At 45.0% G+C, this 24756-nt stretch overlaps 1 protein-coding gene across 7 annotated transcripts in view; it reads left to right on the forward strand.

Annotated features, from left to right (window-relative positions):
• Positions 1-1478: 1478 nt before the first annotated feature.
• Positions 1479-24756, forward strand: part of ITGB8 (integrin subunit beta 8) — a 114526-nt gene continuing 91248 nt past the window's right edge. For 2 of the 7 annotated variants that reach the window (XM_072650869.1, XM_072650872.1), the window contains exon 1: positions 1487-3119. In XM_072650869.1, coding sequence (XP_072506970.1) covers positions 2987-3119 — 133 coding nt within the window. In that variant the 5' untranslated portion in view covers positions 1487-2986. The other 5 variants (XM_072650870.1, XM_072650873.1, XM_072650875.1 and 2 more) reach the window with 4 other exon arrangements.

Consider the following 24756-nt stretch of genomic DNA (forward strand, 5'->3'; position numbering starts at 1 on the left):
ATGCCAGCCCTGCTCCTTATGATCTGGGTGACCTCAGACAAGGCATGTGATCTCTCTAGGCTGAACAAATGCTCTCTAGAGTCCTTTCTTCATAATTCTAGGTCCTGTGACCCTACAGAAAGTACTTTCGGGAGGAATTTAGGAAGCAGGCCTGTAGTACTTGAAGAGGACCCCTAGGGGAAGATGTGGAGAGGAGTGAAGAAGATGAGAAGTCCTGGGCCACTTGGGGTCCTCATTATGGAAAGGAGTTTCCAAAGTAATTAGGAGAGAGAGGGGGAAAAGGGGAGAGGGAGAGAGAGAGGGAAAGGGAGAGGGAGAGGGAAAGAGAGAAAGAGAGAGAGAGACAGAGACAGAGACAGAGAGAGACAGAGACAGAGAGACAGAGACAGAGAGAGACAGAGAGAAGAGAGAGACAGAGACAGAGACAGAGAGACAGAGACAGAGACAGAGACAGACAGAGAGACAGAGACAGAGAGACAGAGACAGAGAGGGACAGAGAGACAAAGACAGACAGAGAGACAGAGAGAGACAGAGAGTGAGAATGAGGGGGAGGAGCAAAAGGAAAGAAAATGTAAGGATGCCAGCCCGAGCCCCCTGCCTCCAACTCCCCTCCCCTTCCATTTCACCAGACTGTGCAGATGGGGATACTGATAACTTTTTTCCTTTACCTGTTCCAAGGGGTCCCAAACATTCTAAATGCTTTTGGTGAGGGTAGTCAATTCAGAGGCAGGGGGACCAGTTAACTTTGCAAGAACAAGCCTATACAACGGATACCCTTCGAAAGAAGAACATTTGCAGGGAATGAGGGTGGGGCATGCAGAGGTTCCAGCCTGGCCATAGTTGGACGGTGGCAGTGAAAGGGCTTGGGGGGCAGGCTGCATTCACCACTTCCCCATTTTTCTCTACAGACTCCAGGTCTGGAAAGGTCAATGGATCTGTCTACCTCTCGATCTATGTCTGGTATCTCTCTGTGTGTAGGTCTTTAAACTCTGTTCTCTCGGGTCGCTGTGGACCCAGGCTACACTGAAGTGGGGCGAAAGCTGAGCCACCACTTAATGATGGGTGAGAACCCGGTACTACCTGGAGTGGAGTGGCTGAGGCCAGCTGGGGGAGGGGATGGCCGCGGGGGAAGAACCAGGAAGAGGGCCACACTCCTATGCTACTGACACCCGCCTGCCTAGGACCCTCAGAGCTGGGGAGCAGGGGCGCATGGTGTGATCGGAGGATGCAGGAGAGCGTTGACAGCTATGGGGATCCCCCCACAGTGGGGGAGCAGCTCCTGGTCAGTGAGTACATCGGGATCAGCGGGCGGTCTGCCGGACCAGCTAGGCGTGGAGGCGAGCTCTGTGAACCGCTGCTGCTCAAGCTGGAGAAACGAGAGGGAGGCTCGGGAAGCTGATGGGGCTGGGAGGGGGTGGGGGGAGATGCTGCTGAAGTTGCGATGTGGACCGAGTTCAGCCACTCAGACCCTGGGGTAACGGGGAGGGGGGAGCAAGGGAGAGAAAACACATTCACATCCAGACGCACTGGGCTGAGCAAAACAAAGAAAGAGTGTGGGCCGGTGACTTCATGCTTTACCAATGTCCCGCCCACGCGCCCGCGGCCGCCGCGGCCCCAGCCCAGATCTGCGTGAAACCCGCGCTGGTCTCTTAGCAACCGGCCAGCCGCTGAAGTTGCCAGGTCCCAGGCAGTCCCAGGCTGCCCCGGGGCCCCGACGGGACGATCTGGGCCTAGCCAGGACCCCCTCCTGCGCAGCAGCCCCCTCCCCCAGATCCCCGCTGCTGGGAGCTGCCCCCCGCTCCGGCTGCGCTCTAGGCCCCTGGACTCTGGGGGCTGCAGCGCCTGGACAGCGGCGAGAGCCTCTGCTTAGTTCTCTCTTCCTCTCTGGAGGGGGAGGGGGGGAGGAGAAGGAGGAGGGGAGCCCATCCCCCTCTTACCTCTTCCCCCCGGGACGTACCCGGGGCCCCTCTAGTCCCACCACACCCCCCGCGCCCGCCCCCTTCACCTAGTCTCCAAAGCAGCCTCCGCTGCCCGACTGCCTAAAAACTCGACGGCGCCGCTGCTTGTGCGCCGGGACTGGAGCGGGTCCCGCGCGCGACTTCTGCCACCCGGGAAGTGACACCGATTCCGTGTCTCCTCTGCTCAGCGCCAACCCAAGAGGGGCTGATCTTTGGGGCCGTCCATTGCCTCCCTCCACCAGGGCCCAGAGGCTGAGGTGAGCAGGAGCTGGGCGCCCCAGGAGTACAGGTACGGCGGGGCTGCCCACCTGTGGCTCGGCTGATCTGCCCACCTGTGGCTCGGCTGATCTGCCCACCTGTGGCTGGGAGCCTCTTCTTCCCAGCCTGGGACTGTCGGTTCTCTGCGCCGGGCTGAGATCTCTCGGCCCGGCGCCTCTCCCCCCAGCCCCCGCCTCTCCCCCTGGGCGCTTTGTTTGGGGCCAGCTCCCGGCGGAGCTGATTTATGCCGCAGCAGCTCCGTCGGGGGCGGCCTCGGGCAGAGGCTGGGAACAAAAGCCCTTTGTCCCGGGCCGACCGAGCGGGGGCTGGGGCGCGGGCAGCTGAGCCGGCCCCCGTGCGCTGGCTCCGAGGCTCGCTCTGAATGAAGCGGGACCGCCCGCCGCTGCCCTTCTCCACAGCCGCCGCCGCGGGGCCCCAGCCGGGCTGAGTCCGCCACCCCTCTCCGCCCCCGCCTCCGCCTCGCCTCGCCTTCGCGCTCGGTCCAAGCTCTCGAGCCTATTGTGCGAAGCGCCCGGATTCCTGCGGTCGTTCTGACATGCTGTGCCCCGCTCGGGCCCTGGCCCTGCTCCTGCTCCCTGCCAAGAGGGCGCCCCGAGGCACCGACCCCTGCCAGGGGCGGGAAGAAACGTGGGACTAAAACTTGGCCCCGAAGGACTTCCCCGCCGGGCTACCCCGGACCGAGGCGGGAGACGAGCCCCAGAGCCTGAAGACAGCCTCCAGGAGGAGCCGCCCGCCGGGCGCTGTGAGCGATGTGGGGCTCGGCCTTGGCTCTCTGGACTGCTGCCGGCATGGTATGCCTGCAAAAGGGCCGCCGAGCCCCGGGGCCCGTGCTCGGGGCCGCCTGCCTCTTCTCCATGGCTTTCGGACTAGGACAGAGCGGCGGTAAGTGGTCTGCCTTTGTGGGCGGAGTGGCAGGGGTCTCGGGCGCGGGGGGCACACTGCCTGCCAGTCAGCTGGCACTGCAGCCAGATAAAGAGAAGAAAGCGCTGGCTTTATCAGGAGAGAGGCTCCGGCACCTGGACTGACTCAGGCCAGGTTTCAGCTAGTGGCTAGCTGCGGAGCTGGCAGGTCTGCGCGTTTCACAGTTGCCCCCCAGGAGGTCCCCGAAGCAGGTGCCTCCGGCTGGGCCAGGTGGATCACGTTCCCTTCGCTCAGGGCCAGGGATTAGGGACAGCACAGTGAGAAAGCCTGGAACTGGAGAGCCTGGAATCCAGCTTCTGTTTACTAAGAGACTAAAACAAAGTTAGACATTCCAGTGCCTCCTTGGAGAAGGACACTCTACAGTCTATGTTCCCAGTCCTCATTTACTGACCCGGAGACCAAGGACTGACTATTCGATCGGATGTGGGGGCAGTGAGGCAGATTTCCTTGGTCCTACATCCATACACGGAGAGGGCCAGTTAGCCCAACCTATTCATTTTACAGATGGCGAAACTGAGGCTCGGCGAGGTTAAATGCTTTACCCAAGGTCACACCGGCAATCGTAAGTGGAAAAATAGGAATGAATCCATGTACTTTGACTCCAAATCCAGTATTCTTTCCACTCCAGTGCTCTGCCTTTTAACTGAGAACTGTCACTTAAACATTATAGCTACCATAATAAACACATTACTGCAAATCCCCGTGAGGGAGGAAGAGGGGAACAGCACTGGCTCTGAAATCTGAGGGCTTGGCTTTCAATCATGCCTCTGGCATTTATTTGACTTGGGCCAGTCACTTATAACTCCATGGGTTCCAGCTTGCTCCCCTGGAAAAGGAAGGGGCTCCTAGGTGACTTCCAAAGTCCCATCCACCTTTAGAACCATGATCAATGATCTATCCCTCCTACCCCCTGCCACTCTCATTCAGGTAGTAGCACCAAGTGGTCCTTAGCCCCATGGAATACTAGGGTACATACTACACGGCCTAGCCTCTTTGTGCAAAAGACCTTTGCCTGGAGCCCCCCAATCCTATAAGCTAGAGAGCACACAGATATTAATATCCTATTTTACAGAGGAAGAAACTGAGGCCCAGATAAGTAAGGTGAGTTGTTTCAGAGCTAGGATTCAGAGCTTTGGGACCTCCCTGACTCCCTCACCATTCACTCTGGCTTCCTCTCTTAAGTCCTGATATCAGGACCTGAAGGATCTCTTGGTTTGAAAACAGTTAAGTTCGTCTCACTTATACTCTTAACTTTGCCAGGGTCTACGTTTTTTGAATTTTGATGTTCACCTTTACGTCAGCCCTAGGAACACCTTCCTTTGACCTCCCAAGAGCTAAGGGAGTTTAGCTAATGGTAGTTATTTGGTGGAATAAAATCAACTCCCACACTTGGGTTTTCTATGCCAAGTTTCTGCTTGAAGCTAATTAAAGTGACCAAGTCTTAACCCTATAAAATAAGATTTATACTGGAATCACCATTAGCCTCCTTTAGGGAGTTTAGCTTCCCTAAATAGTTTCAGATATAACTAACTAATATTTCATTCTCTGAGATTCTGTCTCCATCCAGCTCCATATGAAAAAAAAATAGCAATCAAAATTACTTTTCCTTGTGGTTACTTTGTGATGGAGGGGGGCTACTTCTGGGAATTCAAAGTAACATTTATAAAGTGAGGAAAAAGTGCAACATTCAGCATAAATAATTACCAACCTGATGGAAGAAGGCATGGTGTATTCACACATAATCCCCTTTAGTCCCATTTTAAAAGAAACTGACAAGGTAGCTTTTTGCAGGTGAAACATTCTATACCTGAATAGTGCACATACAGGTTCAGGGTCATTAGCCTGCAGGAGAAGTGGGGTTAATTTTTTTGTAGGGAATATGCCAGTGTTCTCAATCACTTTGCACACTTGGGGTGCTTTGCAACTCTCAGGGTTACTTTGAGAGCTCCCTAAGGTGTTCTTCTGTTGAAAAGAAGACACTAGGGTTGCTGTCACTAAGGTACCTTGTACCTGTATTTTGAGGGCTTAGAAGAATTCTTGAAACATAAAAAGCATTTAATAAGTACTTGGTGATGACTTGATTACGTGCTCTACCTCAAACACAGCCTTCTGTCTGTTAACTCTTAACACTATGCAAAAGGCTTCTGACCTACAGGATATATGTATGAGGGTTAGACTTAAGCCAGGACCTGGGATTTCTTTTTTAGTGTTTAGAGCTTTATAAGTAGGGAATTCTCTCTCCCAGTGAAGCTAGGCACCTTCTCTATACCTTGCAGTCTCATACAGACCTAATAGCCTAACAGTCACCTGGGGCACTAGCAGGGTATCCCACTCTCCACAGTGTCTTCCAAAGCTTCTTCTCCCTCCTCAGACCTCCCCTCACCCTTGGAGCTGAGATTCTTGCTCCTATTTTCCAGAAAACAACTGAGGTCATTTGCCACATGCTCCCTCTTCTCCCCTCATCCTTGTCTCCTGTCAATCAGATGCCTTCTGTCTCTTTTACCCCTGTTTCACATAATGAGGTGGCCTTACTGCTTTCAAAGGGTAACCCTTCTACAAGTTCAAGCAGCCTCATTCACCCTATCTCCTCAAATAGATTGCTTGCCTCCTCTGTCATCCCTGCCTTTGTTACTCATTTTCAATCTTTCCCTCTCTGCCGGTTCATTTCCTAGCTGCCGAAAATCCTGCCCATGTGTTCTCCATCCTGTAAAAACCCTCACTTGATCCCTCCCTGCCCACTATCGTCCTATATCTCTTCTTCACTTTATATCTAAAATCCTTGAGAAATCCATCTTCAATAGATGTTCCCTTTCTTTCCTTTCACTCTCTTACAATCTAGCTTCCCAGGCCACAAAAACTGCTATTTCCAAAGTTACCAATCTCTTACTTGTCAAATACATTGGTTTTCTCTCAATCTTCATTCTGCTGGAGTTCTCTGCACCTTGTGAATGACACTGTTGATCCCTCCTCCTTGAGACTCTCTTCTCTCTAGGTTTTCTGGAACCCACTCTCTCTTAGTTTTCCTCCTACCTCCTTCTCGGTCTCCTTTGCTCTGTCCACCTTGAGATTATACCTTCTAAATGTAGGAATCCCCTAAGGTGATGTTTTGACCCTTCTGCTCTCCCACTATACTGCTTCACTGGGGGCTCTTCTCAGCCTCCATAGATTTAATCACCACCTATTGTCTATACTGAAGATTCTCAAGTCTACCTACCCTGCCCCAACCTCTCTGCTTTCTTGCCCCTGCAATTTTGTTTCACTCATCCCAAACTGAATGTCCAATAACTAACTATACTAAACTTAACATGCCTAAAATGGAACTCAGTATTCTCCCTCTGAAAAACCCTTCCCACCTCAGACCTTCCCAGTACTAGAGAGGGCAGTACCACCCTTCCAATCCTTCAGGCTCTGCTCTAGGAGTCATCCTGAATTCCTCACCATCACTCATTTCTCATGCCCAAGCTGATGCCAAGGCCTGTCATTTTCACCTTTGCAGTATCTTCTTGTTTCTGACACCATCCCCATCTGGTGCAGGCCCTCATCCCCTTACACCTTGATCACTATGATAGCTGCTCATGGGTCTGCCTGCCCCAAGTCTCTCCCCACTCTCCCCACCCTCCATTCAGCCATCAAAGTGATTTTCCTAAAATATAGGTCTGATCATGCCTCTCCCACTCCCTATTCAGTATACTCCAGTGGCTTCCTATCATCTCCAGAATAAAATATAGAACTTCTGTTTGGGATGCAGAGCCCTTCATAACCAAACCTTCTCCTGTATTTCCAATCTTCTCACACCTTTCTCTCCAATGTGTACTCTTTAATCCAGTGACACTGGCCTCTTGGCTGTTCCAAGATGAAGATTCTCCATCTCTCAGCTCTGGACAGTTTCTCTGGTTATTTCCCATGCCTGGAAAGCTTTCCTTCCTCAGTTCACCTACTGTCTCCCTTTAGGTCCAAACTAAATTCCTTTCTACAGGTTTCCCCAATACCCTTCCTTCAAATGCCTTTCCTCTCAATTATTTCCTATTTGTCCTGTATCTAGCTTGTTTGACTTATGATTGTTGTCTCCTCTATTAGATTGTGAGCTTCTTCAGGACCCTAGTGCTTATCACAGTGCCTGGCACACAGTAGGCACTTGATAAATTATTGACTAACTGACAGAAGTGCCAAGACTGGACTTGAATCCAAATCTTTCTAGCTTTCAGGTGTATACATTTTTTAGAATTTAGAGATCAAAGTAAACTGAAATACTTTGATTATAAAACTACAGGTCCCAAGGTACATATTTAATAATCAGTATTTATTAAATACCTACTATGTGCCAGACAGAAGCTTAACATCACAGGGAATTGTAGTTGTAAACTCGCTCAACTAAGGCAGATAACACGTTTTCCATTTAATCTAATTCAATACAATAAGCATTTATTAAAAGCCTATAATATGCTGAGCTATGCCAAGAGCTGGGCAATTCAAAGAAAAGAAAATAAAACCAGTCTCTTCCCTCAAAGAACTTACATCTAAGAACCTTTTATTTAAAATCAGTTAGAATCTTGCCTCAGTCACTCAACCACCTAGGTGATCTGGGGTAAGTTTCTTTGCATCACTGTGCTCAGTTTCCCCTTTTATAAGATGAGGATGTTACACTGGGCACCATTTCAGCTCCTGTGATAATTCCTGTGATCCACTACTCCTTTCGAAAAAAGTAATAATTCCATTCTTAGTCACCTGAGGCTCAGCAAGGTCAATTTATTTGTTTTTTACAGGAAACTGCCTTTGACCTTAGAAAAGTGACTCTATGGGTTTCAGTCTGGGACTAGCTGACTTTTAAGGTTCCATTCAGGTCTTGATCCTAAGAATTTGCAGGATTCTGACTCTGTCTCTGAATTTTGATAATGGACATGGGATCATTCTTAACAATAACAATGTTTCACTCAACAAACATTGATTATCTGTGATGTGGAGGACATTGCATATTGACACTGGGGAGATTCACAGCCAAAGACATGATAGGCTTTTAAGGAGCTTGTTATCAAATGTTTATAATCTGGAACATTTACAGATAGTGAATTTTTATTCTTTTCAGGTCAAAGTTATAGAGTGAGAAAGGCATCAAAACTCTAAAGTAGTAAACGTGCCCCCCTAACTCATGGCGGAAATTGAGCTAGGAAATTCTGAAGGTTGTTTGGCCATTTTGGTTGCTAAATAGATTGAACATCAAATGACTGGCGCAGTAATGCTAAAACTCAGAAATAGAAAATTTACTCCAATAGTCTATGTAAAATTTGGTGATGTTCATGTCATATAAAAATATCTCTGCTGTTCCTATAATGCAGGATCTCAAAGTCATCAGTCATGAATTTTGAAACCTGCCCTTTATTAAAATTTTAATATTTTTTTCATTTTAATAAATGAGGAACTGAAGCCAAGAGGGGAAAAAGGGCCATGCCCCACATTATGTAGATACCAACGGATAGAGTCAGGAGTTGAACCTGGGACCCCTGGTGCACAAACAAGTGTTCTTTTCACTCCATCCATAGGCTCTTTTCATAATTCATTTCATAGATGTAAACAAGAATGATAGAGAGGCAGATTTGACATCAAGAATACTCATCTTCCTGAGTTCAAATCTGGACTCAGACACTTAATAGCTGTGTGACTCTGGACAAGTTACTTAAGTGTGTTTGTCGCAGTTTCTTCATCTGTAAAATGAGTGAGAGAAGAAAATCTCAAACTACTTCAGTATCTTTGCCAAGAAAACCCCAAATCAGGTCATAGAGAGTTGGAGATGATTGAGACAACTGAACAAAAATAAGTAAAAGAAGGATAAGTGAGGATGAAAGAAGAGGATTTTGTTTCAGGCAAGGTTCAGATATGTGGACCTGGGGACTTAGGACTCCACTTAACTGTGTTCTTGTAGCTCAGTATTTAAGAATCTCATTACTAGCTCTTGGAAGTCTCTGTGCATCCCCAACACAAGGCTCTTTTTGGAAAGGCAACACAGAAATTTGAGCCACCTGAAACAGGCTTTCAAAGGAACAGTCTTTTGTTTGAAATGTTGGCAGAAGTATAGAAAGTATTTGATAAGCTAAAGAGTCATCCCTGAATAAAAGCCTAAATGATCGTCGCCAGGGTATCCTTTGAGGAACACTGATGTCCCTTTTATTCACCAAATTGGTACTTTCTGCCTTTAATGTCAACATTAGAGATCAACTAAGTATTGCTCTCTGTAGATAATTCCCCTTTAAAGTAACACATGGTCACTAACACCTTAGTGTGAATTAACTTAGTAGGCTACTTTCCCTAGAAACAGATTGGAACAGGATGACCTGAGGTCCCAGGCATCTGACAGGGAAAGGGAGGTAAGAGGGACCCTATGCACATTTTTGTCTACTCAAGGCTAGTTATATCCCTTACAAAACATAATTTTCCTACAATTGTTGACATTCAATATTTCATAAAATCAAAGCCAGTGGGCTAAGGGTTCACCTGGGCAGGAGCGGATGGACACGATTAATCTGTCAGTGCTCAGGAATATGGTCACTTATTTATTCAGTAGACAGCTATTGCCGCTGGACTATCACATCTACACCTTCTTTTAAAGGCCTGTTCCTTAGTTTCCTTATCAATCTTGTCATCAGATTTACATTTCAGTTCAACCCCCAAAAAGGGTTTGTCTTTCTCAAAATCTGACTTTGCATCTCCTATCATTCAATTCAATTCAACACACCTTTCAAAAATATAAGTGAAACCATCTCTAAATTCAAGAAGTTTAAATTGTTAAGAGAGAATGCAACATCTATGGAACTCCACAGAGGAAGCATGGTGGATAGAGAGCCAGCCTTGGGACCAGAAAGCCCTGGGTTCAAGTCTTCCCTTTGACACATCATGTCTATATGACTCTGGGAAAGTCACTGGTCTCTCAGTGATCTACAGATAACTTTCTAAGATGCAGAGAAGATACTTACTCTTATGTTTGTTCTTTGTTGGAGAAGAAGACCATACCATCAGAGAAATGACGATGTGACTTGCACTTGACTTTGTTTTGAGTGCGAAAGGGCTGTTGGCAGAGGGAACAGAGATATAAAGAAAGTTGAAAACATACAGGCTTTTTTCCCCTAAGAAATGAACAAAGGAACTTTTTTTTTTTTTTTAAAGAAAATAGCCCATATGACCTTCACCAGAAACAAGATAGAAGGCAACAGAACATCTTCCTGGCTAATATTGGTGGCAATCACTGGGGAGTTGGTTTCTGTATCCCCTATCTCCTTTTGACCTTGATAAAAGTGGAATTACATATTGTAAACTCTTTCCTGTAGTACTAACAGCTGCAGATAGTGGGGGGAGGGGAGAAGAGAGGCTTATAGTGCTCCTGTCCCAAAGCAGGTCAAATCTTTGCATCTAACTTGGGAATTCATAGCATGATTGGCCCCATATATATGTCTGTGATTAATAATTGTTTCATTTGCTTCAGTATTCAAATAAATTTTCCTTCCCTGAAAGTATATTGATAAACCAGTGTACTATATAAATCTAGGGAAACTGTGAAATGAAAACCTATACTTAATCTTCAAAGTGCATAAAAGAGATAATTGAGCCCAACAGGCATATATTAAGCTCCTAGAGTTTGCAGGGAAAAGTTATAAATATCAAAGATACAAAAACAAAACAAAAACTGATCTCTTTCCTCATTAAACTTCTAAACAATATTGTGGGGGGGGGTGAGTGTGTGTGTATGTGTGTGTGTGTATGTGTATGTGTATGTGTGTTACATTTATATAGCTAAAAAGATATCAAATAATTTGAGGAGAGAGGGGGCTCTAAGAACTAAGAGTTTAGGAAAGTCTTCCTCTAGAAAGAGGGCCCTTGAAGGAAGTTCAGCGTTCTAATTCACTGACTGAGGAGGGAAAACCTGGGAAGATGCCTGGAGATGAAAGATGTAATGCTGAATTCAGAAAGATCAACTCGGCCAGTTTGGCTGGAATGGAGAATGTGGGAAGAGGAATAATGTGTAATGATCCTGGAAAGGAGGGCTGGGGCCAGACTGCAAAGGCTTTTAGCTGCCAAATTGAGTTTTCCTCTAGCTTTGCTTTTGCTAAGTCCAAAAAGAAAATATTTAGTCAAGAAACAAAAAATTCAGTGCCATTTTCCAGTTTCTTTTCAACCTTTCTGAATGAACTTTCTTCCAAAGCCATTAAATATTTGGGGGAAATGATAATATTTTCTAGCTATTAAAGAAGTTTTGTTTTTAAAAAAAAAAACACACCTGTTAAAACTGGCCTGTTCCTCACAATAATAATAATAATAATAATAATAATAATAAATCTAGCCTTCTTGCTCATGTGTACCATGCAGGTGTCTATTTCAATCCCATCCTTTCCCAACCCGAAGTCACCTTATTGACCAAGAGTCAGCATTTTGACCACCCCTTCCATTCTTTAAATGAGTATCTGTGGCAAGGAATTACTCAAAGACTAGTTATGTTCTTTGGAAATGGATAAGCCATTTATTTGTCTTGTGGTATGATCTCAATGTTGCTTATAATTAAACAAAGTTGGTTAGAGTATCTCCCTTCCAACCATGCTGTGTAAACATAGCCATTCACTGAAAATATCTCTTCTTATCCCCCTTCAACACAGTGAATAAGTGATATGAAAACTTGATCAGTTGGGTCATTCTTGGCTCCAGCCCCACTTGCCTGACACAGATATTGCTATCCCAAGAGATAAAAAAAAGTTTTTAATTCATGGCAAAGGTCAGTTCCCTGGATGGCTTCTTATAGCCAGTTAATCATTCAGTGCTTCCTGGTTGCCCATCCAGCAATAGTTGTTTGAGCCAAGATTGTCGCTTTCCAAAGGAGAACTGCCATCAATATACTTCATTGCAAAAATAGTTATTTATAGAAAAAAAGATAGCTAGTCAGGCTTCCTAATTCCTCCTTGTCTCCTGTGGGCTGCCTCCTTATGACTGACTTTTGAGGGCTTTATGCATTCCTTAAGCTTTATCACTCTGGATGAAAACAATGGCTTTTCTCTTTACCACTAAAATGATGCTTCTTGTTTGCCTTCTAGATAGTGAAAGGGAACCTAGAGCTTGTGTAGGGCTGTGTCTGAGTCTTTTCTGGAGGTTACTCCAAAGCTCTCCTCTTTGGCTTTGAGAACTTGGAGATTCCCACTCAATTCAATTCCAGCATTTATTGTTTATTTATTTAGGGCCCCTAATGTGTGACAGGCACTATGCTAAGCACTGGGGATAGAGATAAGAAAAAGTGAAGGTCCCTCCCCTCAAGGGGTTTACAAACTAATGGTGTTTAAGCAGAGATTCCCAAAGATAGCTGGGCATTCTCTTAAGGAGGAGAGCTGCCTCTGATTATCCCGTTGGAACTCAGGTAGAGAGAATTCTCTGTCAGGTATGGGTTGGACTAGGTAACTTCTGAAGCTCTTTCCAATTCTGAGATGCTAGGAATCTTGGTTCCCTCCCCCCCCCCTTCTTCTTTACATAAAGCCCTAGGCTATGCTATCAGCTGGGTTTTTGAAGGACCGAACTGCAGAAGTATATAAGCCCATCTTCAGGACACACTTGGAAGGGAAGAGCATAGTCTGCCTGAGTCCCAATGCATTGGAAGGTTCCATCTAAAACTTCAAGCTATTGAAAAGTAGAATGGTCTACCTCAGGAAGTCACAGGATCATCATTCAATCCCTAAAAGGGAACTCAGAAGCCATCTACTCCAAACTGCTGAGTTTAAAGCTAAGGGAAGTCACTTGGAATATGATGGGTTTCTCCTCAATGGAGATCAAAGGCCGGAGAGGCAAAGCTACTGTTTGAGTATATTAAAATGGGGATTTCGTTGGGGTTTGGAGTTAGTCTAGAGGACTTCTTGAGATCTCTCCTAGTTCCTGTGATTGCCATCAACACTGTACATATCTTGCATAGTTATTTCTGCATCTCTCCCATTAGAATGTAAGGTCCTTGAGGGCAGGGACCTCCCACTACTTAGACCAATATTGACACAAAGTGAGTGCTTAATTAGTGCTTGTTAACTGAAAGATTCCTCATGCTGATATGAAGATCAGCTGAGGCATCCTTTGCTCAAAAAAAAAAAAAAAAAAAAAAAAAAAAAAAAAAAAGAGTGAACTATTTTGAAGGAGTTGACTCCTTAATGGGAAGCTAAGAAGTTCAGTGGATTGAGTGCTGGGCCTGGAGTTAGGGAGACGAGTTCAAATCTGGCCTTAGACATTTACTAGCTGTGTGACCCTGGCCAAGTCACTTAACCGTGTCGGCCTCAGTTTCCTTGTCTGTAAAATGAGCTGGAGAAGAAAATGGCGAACGTTCTAGTATCTCTGCCAAGAAACCCCCCCAAAAGGGGTCACTAATGGTTGACCATGAGTGAAAAATGACTCACCACCAACAAAAACAAACTAATTGACTGGTGACCAGGCAGCTCAGTCAAATGATCCAGGTGGCTTTGTATGTTGACGCAGTCATGGTAAATGGATGTGGCAGTAAAACTCAGTGAACCCCACACCCCATAGCTCTTTGGCTGAGGATGCTGATATAAGGTTGAGTGATATGGTGAAGATGGTGCTAGATTTGAAGCCAGGAAAACCCCAGGTTCACGTTCTGACTCTGACACCATAGTTTTCAAATCATTTCACCATCCTGAGCCTCATCTGTAAAACGGGCACAATAATAGCATGTAGCTCCCAGACTTATTTTCATGAGGATCAAATTCCATCATATTTAGAAAGTGTTTGGTAAGCCTTAGAGCACTTTAGGAATGTCAGGTACTGCTACAAACACTCTTCGTGGCACTCAGATAAAAGCATCCATTGATATCACCTGAGGATGGATGGATTCTACATGCTTCCCTCCTGCTGTACATGGTTAGGGTATCCCAAAGGAGTCAGACCTTCACAGTAACTAGTTATAAACAATCTTGCCAACATGTGCTCCCCTATAATACTGGCATTTCCAGGCTTCCAACTAAGCCACCAACCTAAGCATATAGCACGTAAACTTTTCAATTAGGAGGCTTACCTTCAATACATCATAGTCAAGAAACAAGTAAAGACAAGGAGCATTTATTATGTCCCTACTAAGTGCCAAGGACTGTGCTGAACATTGAGGACACAAAGAGAAGTAAAGAGAAAGACAGTCTTGTCTTCTAGGAGCTTACTTTATAACAACAATCGAACCATCTTGATAATACCAGTGCTTTTGCATGTGTTTCTATGGTGTAAGTACTGAAGTTGTGGAGAAATTCTTACCTGACAATCCCACAATTTCAGTCAGAAGGAACTTGGGTGGCTCTAAAATCCAACCAACAGCTAAATGTGAATCCTCACTAGACTATCCCTGAAAAGTGAGAATTCAGATTTTGCCTGAAACCCCTCACTGAGAGGGAGCCCACTCCCACCCTAAGCAGCCTTTTCTACTCTTGGATGGGCTAAATGGCTAGAAATGTTTCCTTTGTCTCTTATACTTCTGATCTTTGGGCCAAGCAGAGCAAAACCGCTCCTCACTTAACAGCAAATAACAAGTTTGTGTGTGCATGTGTGCACGCGCGCGCGTGTGTGTGTTTGTGTACTTTGTGGAAGTGATGCATCAAACCATTTGCTAAAATATTTTGTTATTCCTACTCAGCCCAAAGTCGATATCTGTTCGTTTGCTGGCAGTGGCTGCAGAAAGCTTTTACATGAAAAAAAATGTTCCACCAAAGAGTATTTTTCAAATCCCTGTTTGGTTCCCAAATAAAATACCAATTTTTGGCAACATTCCATTTGTTTAAGTGTTCGTCCTTTCATTCTAGCTAGAGTCCCCCATGAAAGTTTTCACTTTCCCTCTGTGACTCAAGGCATCATGGGATCTTTGGAGTTAAAAGAAACCTTATAGGCCATTCTGTTCAATGCCCTCATTTAACAGATAAGTAGAGGTGAAGTATCTTGGCCCAGGTCACATGGGTCACCACTGCCAGAGCTGGCATCACTGGGGTCCTGCTTGGCCAAATTCATCATTTTTTCTACTGCACTCTGCCCTAACCTCTATTTAACTCCTCCAGGTTGAAAGGGTGAGTGGGAGAAAGAAAAATTGAAGAAAGGGGAACCATGGCAGTATTTCCCTGTCATCGAGTGCATGGGGGCTCTATAGCTTTCTTCTGGGCCTGAAAAATTCAAGTTCTCATCTGGGCTCTGGTCTGGTTTTCTGAGGTTGGGGTCAGAGAAAAACAGATGGATAATAATAGGGGGAGGGTGGCTGAGAAGGTGAGTGAGGGCAGAAAGCAGCAAAGCGCTAGACAAGACAAAGAGAACAAGATACCAGATCCAGGGACCTGGGTTCTAATCTTCACTCTCACAGGAATATGTATGAGCTCAGGAAAGTCATTCGATTCTTTGACTTCATATTTCTAATCAGGAAAATGAAAGGGTTCAGTCAGGTGTCTTTCCAGTGCTGGAGTCCTGGGATCCCTCTCATTAATAATGTTTATTTAACTAAGTGCTGGGTACTTTGCCACTCTTGTCTGAGATATACAAGGTCAAGGCTTAATGAAGATACACCATGATGAACATGGTATAGAAAGACATTAACTCAGCTTGTGACACATGAGAAAAGCCCAAAGATTTGGTTTCTATTTCTGGTGAGTTACTGGTTGGTTTGGTAAACTTAGAAAGGCATCGGATGTCTGACTATAAATAGGGGTCATCATTGTCTTCCTTCCATCTTTATCGTAGTAGTGATTCTCCATATCCTGCATACTTCCTAGTTATGCTGCAAGGAAATAGATGAGAAATATTTTAAAGCATCCTAATTGTACATCAATAAACACCTAATAATGGCCAAATAGCTGACAATGCTAACTTTATCAGCACAAAGAAGCAAAGCCTATTATATTAATTTCATTCATTTTTACCTAGATGTGTTAACAAGCCACCATTTTAAACTTTTGTACCCCAAGATTGGTGGTTCCATCTATGTGGGTATCCATTCGCCCCACCAATACAGATCATAACCCACCATGTCCTAATAAGCAGCCCATCCTTGAAAGCTGAAAAATTGGTCCCCCTTGTGGCCAGTTTCACTGATGAACTTCTCCTAGATTATCAAGGTTGGCCATTGAACGGTAGCTAAATAGGCCCTCACGTGGCCATATTCAAACCTCTTAAGCTCAATAGCAACTGTGAAAGCTGGGCTTACAGCCCTGGTTTTAGCCTTTTGGTGCCCAGGCATCAGAACAACACTCTACTGGAAGTCATGTTACAAATGATGTCTAAAAATGGTTTTATTACTGGTGGTTCTGATCCATATAGGTTAATAAGGTCTGTGGTTGCCTCAAAGCAAGTGTTGTCACCCTCCTCTTCTGCTTGAGATTTTAAATGTAGTGAACTAAGGATTATGTAATACAAGAATAGTTGATAGGTAAACCATGCTTTATGGTTTATAAAAATAATTTAATTTATGTTATCTCATTTGAGCTTTCAAAAGTACTCTGCAAGGTTCAGTTATTTTGAACCCGATTTCACAGATTTAGAAACTAAGGCACAAAGAATTAACTGATCCACAAGCATGCATTTCCAAAGTCCATACTCTGGGTCAGGTACGATGAAGGTAAGTGACTCACTCAAGGATAGAGAACTACTCAGCAGAAGACCTAGCTCATCAGAATCAACTGTGTTTCCCATCATACCCCACTGCTTTTCTAGACTAATAACAACTTCCTTTATGTAGCCCTTGCTTTCCTGATAACCTTTCTGTGTGGATAGCCAGATGAGTATTATTTTTTCTTACTTCTACTCATGGAAAAACTGAGACTCTGCAAGGCAAGGCTAGTAACTGACTGTCGGAATTTGAACCTGTTTTCCTAATTCTTTGAGGTTACTTGAATGAACTAAGGCAGAACTGAGAGGAGCATACAGACTTGTGAATCCTTCACCTCACATTTCAACTGACGCAACATTTCACAAGTTGTCACAGCCATCACCTGACTTGATGCTCAAAACAACCCTGGGTTGTTGGTAGGTGTTATCCTCCTTTCATAGATGGGAAAACTGAGGCCTAGAAAGGTCCATGATTTACTCAGTCATACAGGAAATTTGTGACAGACCAAGGATTCAAATCTAGCTTCCTTAACCTAATCCAAACTACTTCTTGTTGTCCAAGCTCTGAGATGACCAGAAATTCTTGGGTGGATATGAAAGAAATGACCACTTTCCCTTCCATTCATGTCATCTTCCTCAGGCTCTCTCCAGTTTCACAGTCCCACTCCGGTCACTACAGACCAGTTTATTCACTGGTTTTGGAGTTAGGGCTTAATCCCTGGCTCTGGTTCTTTCTACCTGTGTGATCCCTGGAGTTATTGAACCTGTGTGGAAACTCATTCTCCTGCTGCATCTGTAATCCAAGGTGGTCTAGAACAGATGTCCTTTCAAGTCCTTTTTGGCCCCATATCTATGACCTAGGCATTTGGGGGCATTCTTAGGAGGTAGTAGCTTTCCCACTGGGGATGTACAGAGATGAAAATTGACCTGAATGGCCTCTGAGGTCTCTTCTGAGACTGGTGGTTGGAAAAACCCAAAGGCGAAAGCAGAAATACCTTTTCTTTGGGTCAAGAGAGGAAGTTCCTTAGGAACTCAGAGCAAACCACCTGGTTATTTTAGACTCTTTCCTTTCTCCTCTGTAATATTCCTTGGTTGACTAAGTGCTTCCTTGATTATGAGCTCTGTTGAGTCAACTTAGTGCTTCTGTCTGGAAGTTTCTTGAGGTCAAGGATTATTTTTGCTTTTCTCAGTCAGTCAATAGACTTTATTAAGCTCCTACTACGTGCCAGGTTCTGTGGTAAGCATTGGAAATGCAAAAAGAATCAAAAGACAGCCCCTGCTTTCAAGGAGCTCACAACTGAAAGGAGACTCAACAAACAAATAAATACGTAACAATGAATTCTATGCAGGATGAAGGAGAGATAATTAACAGAGAGAAGGCACTGGACTTAAGAGTGGCCGGGGAAGGCTTCCTCTAGAAGCTGGAATTTTAGTTGAGACTTCAAGAAAGTCAGGGAATCTAGCAAGTGGAGATGAGGAGTGAGAGCATTCCAGGTGCAGGGGACAAACAGAGAAAAGCCCTCGAGCTGAGAAATGAAGAGTCCTTTTCCAGGAACAGCCAAGAGGCCAGAGTCAATAAATCAAAGAATCTGTGTGGGGAAGTCAGGTGTGAGAAGACTGGAGAGGTAGGCAGGCCCCAGGTTACATCGGGCTTTGAACTCCAAACATAGCATCCTGGAGAAGAGAGAGAATTTCTAGAGTGTACTGAGCAGGGGGAGGGAGGCGTATCCTTATCGCTTACCACAGTGCCTGGCATCTATTAAGTGCTTAATAAAGGCTTGGTGCTTGGCTGATTAAACACAGAGCTACTGGGAGTTTTGTAAAAAACCTTAGGGGCATATAGAATTCTGTATTTCTAGAAAGGGAAGTGCTCTCAGAGATCACTTAGTCAAACATTGTTACTTTACAGAGGAGGAAACTGAGTCCCAAAGAGATGAGACCTGCTCATGGTCAGAGCTAGAATGTGATTTCCAGCTTCAGACTCTTTCCGTGGTCCAAAGCTGCTTCTCATTGTGGGAGGCAATCAGTCAGATGACCAGTCACCAAACATCTGTTAAGCTTTTACCCTCTGCCTGGCATTGGGTCAAGTGCTGAGGAATCAAAGACAAAACCAAAACTCGAACTTGATCAGGAAGGTCTGAAAGTGATCTGACTGGTTCCTCTTTGAACCCTGCTTTGGCCACTTGCTCCCCATGTCACCCTGGGCAAGTCTCTTCCCCTTTTTGTGCCTCAGTTTACACATCTCTAAAATGACAGGGTAGGACTAGTTGCCTTTGAAGTCTCTCCCTACTCTAGGACTATGAATTCATGAAACAATTTAAGCCAATGTGCATTTATAAAGCATTTGCTTTGCTGCATCTGTCCCAAATCTAAAAACAAACAAACAAAATCAAAGTCATTTGCACCTGACTTCCAGAAGCTTAGGCTCAGGCTCTACATGGGATAGTGGGGTAGAGAGGGGGTTACAATGAGGAGGAGGAGGAGGAGGAGCAAAGAACACTAACAAGTTTAGATTAGGAAGGGTTTCCTGGAGAGGAGAGCCTCAGAGTGAGCCCTCATGAAGGCTTGGGACTTTAACAGGCGCAAGGGGAGAGGGAGTTTGTTTAGAAAACGAGTTGATGTTGATTTGCTGACCATGTAATAAAATCCACACAAGCAGTAGGTCTTCAAATTTCAAAGAAACATTAGCGAATCTAAGTTCCTCATGGCCTACACTTGAAGAATTTCTTTAAGCTTTAGGGATTTTGACCTAAGCAGCTGTTTAATAGTAAAGAAGAAAGAAAGGGAAGGAGGGATGGAGAGAGGGAAGGAAGGAAGAAAGAGAAAAGTGAAAGAATGAATAAAATAAGGAAAGGAAAAGGGGAGGGAAAGGAGGTAGAATGAGAGAGGGGGGGTGGGGAGAGAGATTCCTACCTGCCAAGAGTTGGAATGGAAAATAGGAAGAGGCCCTGAAACTTTAATGAAATGTGTTATATTGAAAACATTATCTAGAGGGGCAGAGTGGGAAACTAGTGAATATTTTGGCTTTTCAAAACAGGGAGTGTGCCTCCCAGAGAAGACAGCTGGAATGCATGGAAACTTTCCAGTTAAAACAAGGAGCAGAGCACATGTCCAGTCTGGCTTTTCCAGGCCAGACCCAGAGGCTCTGAGCAGCACAAAACCGTCCGCACTGGGGAGCTTTGGAGCCCCCAGAGGTTCAGGCCTAAAGAGATGCCCAGGGAGGTGCCCTGACTGGTAACTGTGGTTAGCCACTGTTCTTCTGCCTTTTCTCCTTGGGGCCTCTCTCTTTCTCCTGGGTCCAGAAAACTTCCTCAGATAAAGTAGCCTAGTGACAAGACCCACATTAATAAGCTGTCATTAACTTGGAAGAGAGCTGAGCAGGTCCCTGGGGAAACAAAGGGAAAAAAAGGTAACCTCCCCTGCCCTCAGGGAACTTGTGTTTTATAAAGGGAAGCAAAAGAACAGGAATAATTAAGTACCCGGGGCACCTGAGGATAGGGGCAGCGGACATGGGTTCGAGTTCTGGTTTTGACACTTATTTTCCATGTAATCCTGGGCAGGGCATTCAAATTCCCTGGGCCTCAGTTTCCTCATTTGTAAAATGGGGATAATGGTACTTATACTACCTTCCTCAAAGGGTGGTGATGGGGGAAATACTTGGTAGATCTCTGAAAGTTCAGGACTGTACTAAGGTATATCATCCAGAGCAACAGGGAGTGAGGGGGTGAGGTGGGGGCACGTCTAACATTTGGAGAATGATGGAATTATTCAACAAACTTCTCTCACTCTCATTCTTGCTTTGTCTCTCTCTCTGTTTCTCCCTTTTTGTTTTCTTTCTCTCCATCTTTTGATCTTTGTCTTTCTGTCTCTGTGTTCTCCTCTCTGTCTCTGATTCTCTATGTCTCTGAGTTTCCATCTCTGTCTCTCTGTGTTTGTGTATGTCTCCCTCTCTCTGTCTATCTCTCTTTTTCTCTCTGTCTCTCTGTCTCCCTCTCTGTGGCTATCTCTCTTTTTTCTGTCTCCATTTCTGTCTCTTTTTTTCTCTCTCTGTCTCTGTATCTCTCTTAATCTCCATCTATCTCTTGGTGTGTATCTCTGTCTCTGTGTCTGTCTCTCTGTTTCTCCACCTCTTCCTCTGTTTCATATCCCTCTGCTTCTCTGTTACTTTCTTCTCCTCTCCATCCCTTTCCCTCTCCCTTTGGATGACACATTTGACAGTCCCCACTCACCAGAGCTAGGTAGCTTTCCTCCAGACTGTGGAAGCCTCCCCCTCTTAGAGGCCCTGCTATTTCCTTGGTGAAAGTATTTCCTAACTCAGACAGCTCAGACTAGGAACTAGCCTCCCCCTCTTCAGGACTTCCACTTGTCATACATGGGTTCAGATCGTCTCTCAGGCAACCTGATGGGCATATAGCCTACAAGGATATAACCACACACAAACCCAGCCCTCAAGGGGCTCACAGTCTCGTAAAGGGGATTAGACATGCGCACAAATAAGCCCAACATAGCAGAAATTGGGATATCTCAGAGGTCTATGCGAGAGGCATAGCCACAGAAAACTACAGCAGGAGATCTCACTTACCAGTGAGAAATTTAGGGAAAGTTTCACTGAGAGGGATGACCCCTTGCAGAAAGTCTTGAAGAAAGAAAGCCATCATGTCCATCAGGTGACAGTGATAGAACTGGGCCCTTAACAGGCTTGGGGATGACATGAGCAAAGACACCAAGGTGAGGATAGAATGTGAACTCGGGTTGGGGGGCACTGGGAAGTAAATAAACCAGTTTGGTTGGAACATGGAGCCCATGGTGGGGGGGGCGGGGCGAGATAATGAGAAACAAAGCAGGAAAACTGGACTGGACCCAAGCTTCTAGAAGCCTTGAAGGCCAGGATATTCATCAATAAGCCCGAAGCACTTCCTCTGTACCAGCCACCCACTGTGTCAGACACTAGAGATACACAGGACAACGATGATAGTTAGTCCCTACCCTCAGAGGGCTCCCATACTATTGGACACAATTTCTCTCTAATTTGGACCACAGGGGGAAGACACTGAAGTGTTTTGGGTAGAAGAATGATGTCATGGGAAGACTAAATTGGAGGGAAAATAGACTAGAATAAATTTGGGGGCTCCTACAATAGTCCAGGAGAGAAGGGGTAAGTGCAGCATGGTTGTGGTGGAAGTAAAGAGGCTGACACAGATTTGGGAGAGGTTTTTAGAGGTAGAATTGACAGGACTTGGCAACTGAATGGGGTTAGCAGTATGGTTGGTTGTGGTTGTCCTTTGTTCTCAAAGAGGACCAAAATGACATTACTTACCATGGGAAAGTGAAGTTTCAGTGTCCAGCTGTGGCTGAGCAGACCAATATGAGCTCAGAATACTCCACCATAAGTTGGCACAGATAGTCTGTGTGAATATTTGGGGTGGATACTCCAAATCTGCACATCCTACATTTCCTTTGTGATAGAGACTGAGGCAAGACAAAGATCAAGACACTAGATGATATAGAGGCCAGTACAGTGGTCTTGGAGACAGACACTCCTCAGTTCAAATCCTGTCTCAGATGCTTACTATTGTGTGACAAGGGGTAATTCATTTAGCCTCAGTTTCTTTATCTGTAAAATGGGGATAATAATGGCACCTATCTGTTGAGGATCAAATGGAATACTATATTAATATGCTCTGCAAATCTTGAAGTGCTGTGTCTGTTAGCCGTCATTATTGTTAAGATTCTCAGGTTCCAAGCCTGGATTACAAGGATGGATGGGGAGTAAGGATCTTATTGGTGCAAATAGAGAAATTAGAGGAGAAACAACATATTAAGGGAGATGAGTTTAGTTTAGCTATATTGAGTTTGATGTTAATCCTTGAAAGACATCATGGTGCCAGGGAAAGAGGATAGACTATAAAGTCAAGGATTCCTGGGTTTATGTCTCACCACTGATACTTACAGTGTGCAATCTTGGGCAAGTCACTCAACCTCCATGGGCTTCAGTTTCCTCATCTGTAAAATCATGGGGCTAGACAAGTTGACTTCTAAATTTCTGTCCGTCTCTAAATCTATGACCCTTTGTCTCTAAATCTATGACCCTTTGAGGTGCTGTGTGGACATGCAAATTGAGCTGCTCCATGGGCAGGTTGAAATGGGAGGCTGAAGGTCTGGAGGAAAAGTTTAGACATGGTCCCAGAGAGGGAACGATCTTCTGCATCCGGGTGATGATTGATGTTCCAGAAGGTTTGTCAGAAGAGAGAATGGAAAAATTCAAGGACAGAATTTTAGGAGATGGCCATGCTGAAGATTCAGTGAGGAAAAGGAAGGAGCCATCATTTAGGAGCCATGTGAGCTGAGTCATGGGGAAAGTGAGGGATGACAATGTCAAGGAGCAGTGGGTGACAGGGCCAGTGGTTGCACAGAGGTCAAGGAAGATGGAATCTGAAAAGAAGCCATTGAATGGAGGGATCTGGAGGTTGTCAACACCCTTGGCAAGAGCTGTTTCAGCAGAGTGATGGCGACAGAAGCCAGATGGTATACGGCTGAACCATGAGGGGGTCGGGAGAAACTGGAGCCTATGGACCTAAAGGAAGCTACTCTTTCCAGCAGTTTGACAGTGGAAGAGAGGAGGAATTACTGACACTAGGGGTGGAAGCAGAGTCAAGGGCAGGCTGTTTTAGGATAGGGGAAACAGATCACAAGGCCAAAGAAAAAGAACCATTAAAGGCTGACCAAAGAAATATGTGGGGGGATCTTTCTGGGAAAAGTTCACACAATAGCAAGGGGCTAGATAAAGAGTGCCAGGTAGAGGAATTAGCATCAGTAAGAAGGAGGACTACCTCTGTCTGTGGAAGAAGAATCTGAAGGCCAGGAGAGTATGAGAAAGGATATGGAAAGATCTCAAGGACTAAGTGAGGGAAATGACTTGAGGGACCTTGGCTAAGTCACCTTTCTCTTCCATGGGCTTCAACCTTAAACCATTGGAATGGAGGACCCTGAAGGTTCCTTGAAGCTTTGACTCTATGGGCCTATAAGGCTTACACTAGCCTGGCTCTTCTTAGGAAAGGAGGAGAAAAGACTGCTAAGAGAGAAAGAGCAGAGGCCTTTGATTGCTCTTGGAATCCCACAGAAGGGGGCTAGAGGGCCTGGACCACGGCCAGTGTTCAGGACGTATGTTCGAGTCATGTTCAAAGCCCATGTTCAATTATCAGCTATAGCAAAGGTGTTTGTTATAAAGAAACAAAGATAGAGCAGATAATGAGAATGACAGTAATACGAATATTGGTGATAATAATAATAATAGCATTTTTAGGATACTTACTATTTGCCAGCTTTCTGCTTAGTACTTTACAATGATTATTCCATTTGATCCTCACACCAAGCCAGAGAAGTAGGTCCTGGTATTATACCCATTTTATAGGTAAAGAAACTGAGAAAGACAAAGATGAACTGGCTTGTCTCAAATCACATAGCTCATAAATGTCTTTAAATTCAGGTCTTCTTGATTCCAGGCACAGTTCTCTTATCCACTGCAACACCTAACTGCCCAAAGACAATTGTCATTGCCTCTGAAACAATGATCAGTTGTAATATCTGCTTATTATCCCAACTTTATCTCTGAAACATTGCATGCTTTAAAGATTCCATAGACTCAGACTGTACCAGTAGGCAAACCAATGATAATCAAAAAACAAAAATGGTTCCCAAGAGGATACTGTCTTTCTACTGTTTATGCCTGAAGTTTCTCATCAGTAAAATGGAGTATAATCCTTCTACTTCCTGACTCATACTTCTGGGGCTGTTGAAGAAACTTCAGAGTCCTATGTAAATGTGAGCTGTAATTATCAGAACTGTCACAGGGCCATTTGCATGATGATTATAAACCATTAGTGGCTTGAGAGTGGGACAGGGGAAGGGCCTGGATCTGTAGTTTCATTGGTATAGAAAATTCCTAGGGGAGAACACACCCTCCACTGCCAATCAGATCAGCTCCCACTATGTGTTAAATGATCTTAGA

This window comes from Notamacropus eugenii, chromosome 3 (genome assembly GCF_028372415.1).
Source record: "Notamacropus eugenii isolate mMacEug1 chromosome 3, mMacEug1.pri_v2, whole genome shotgun sequence".
Classification (NCBI taxonomy): Eukaryota; Metazoa; Chordata; class Mammalia; order Diprotodontia; family Macropodidae; genus Notamacropus; species Notamacropus eugenii.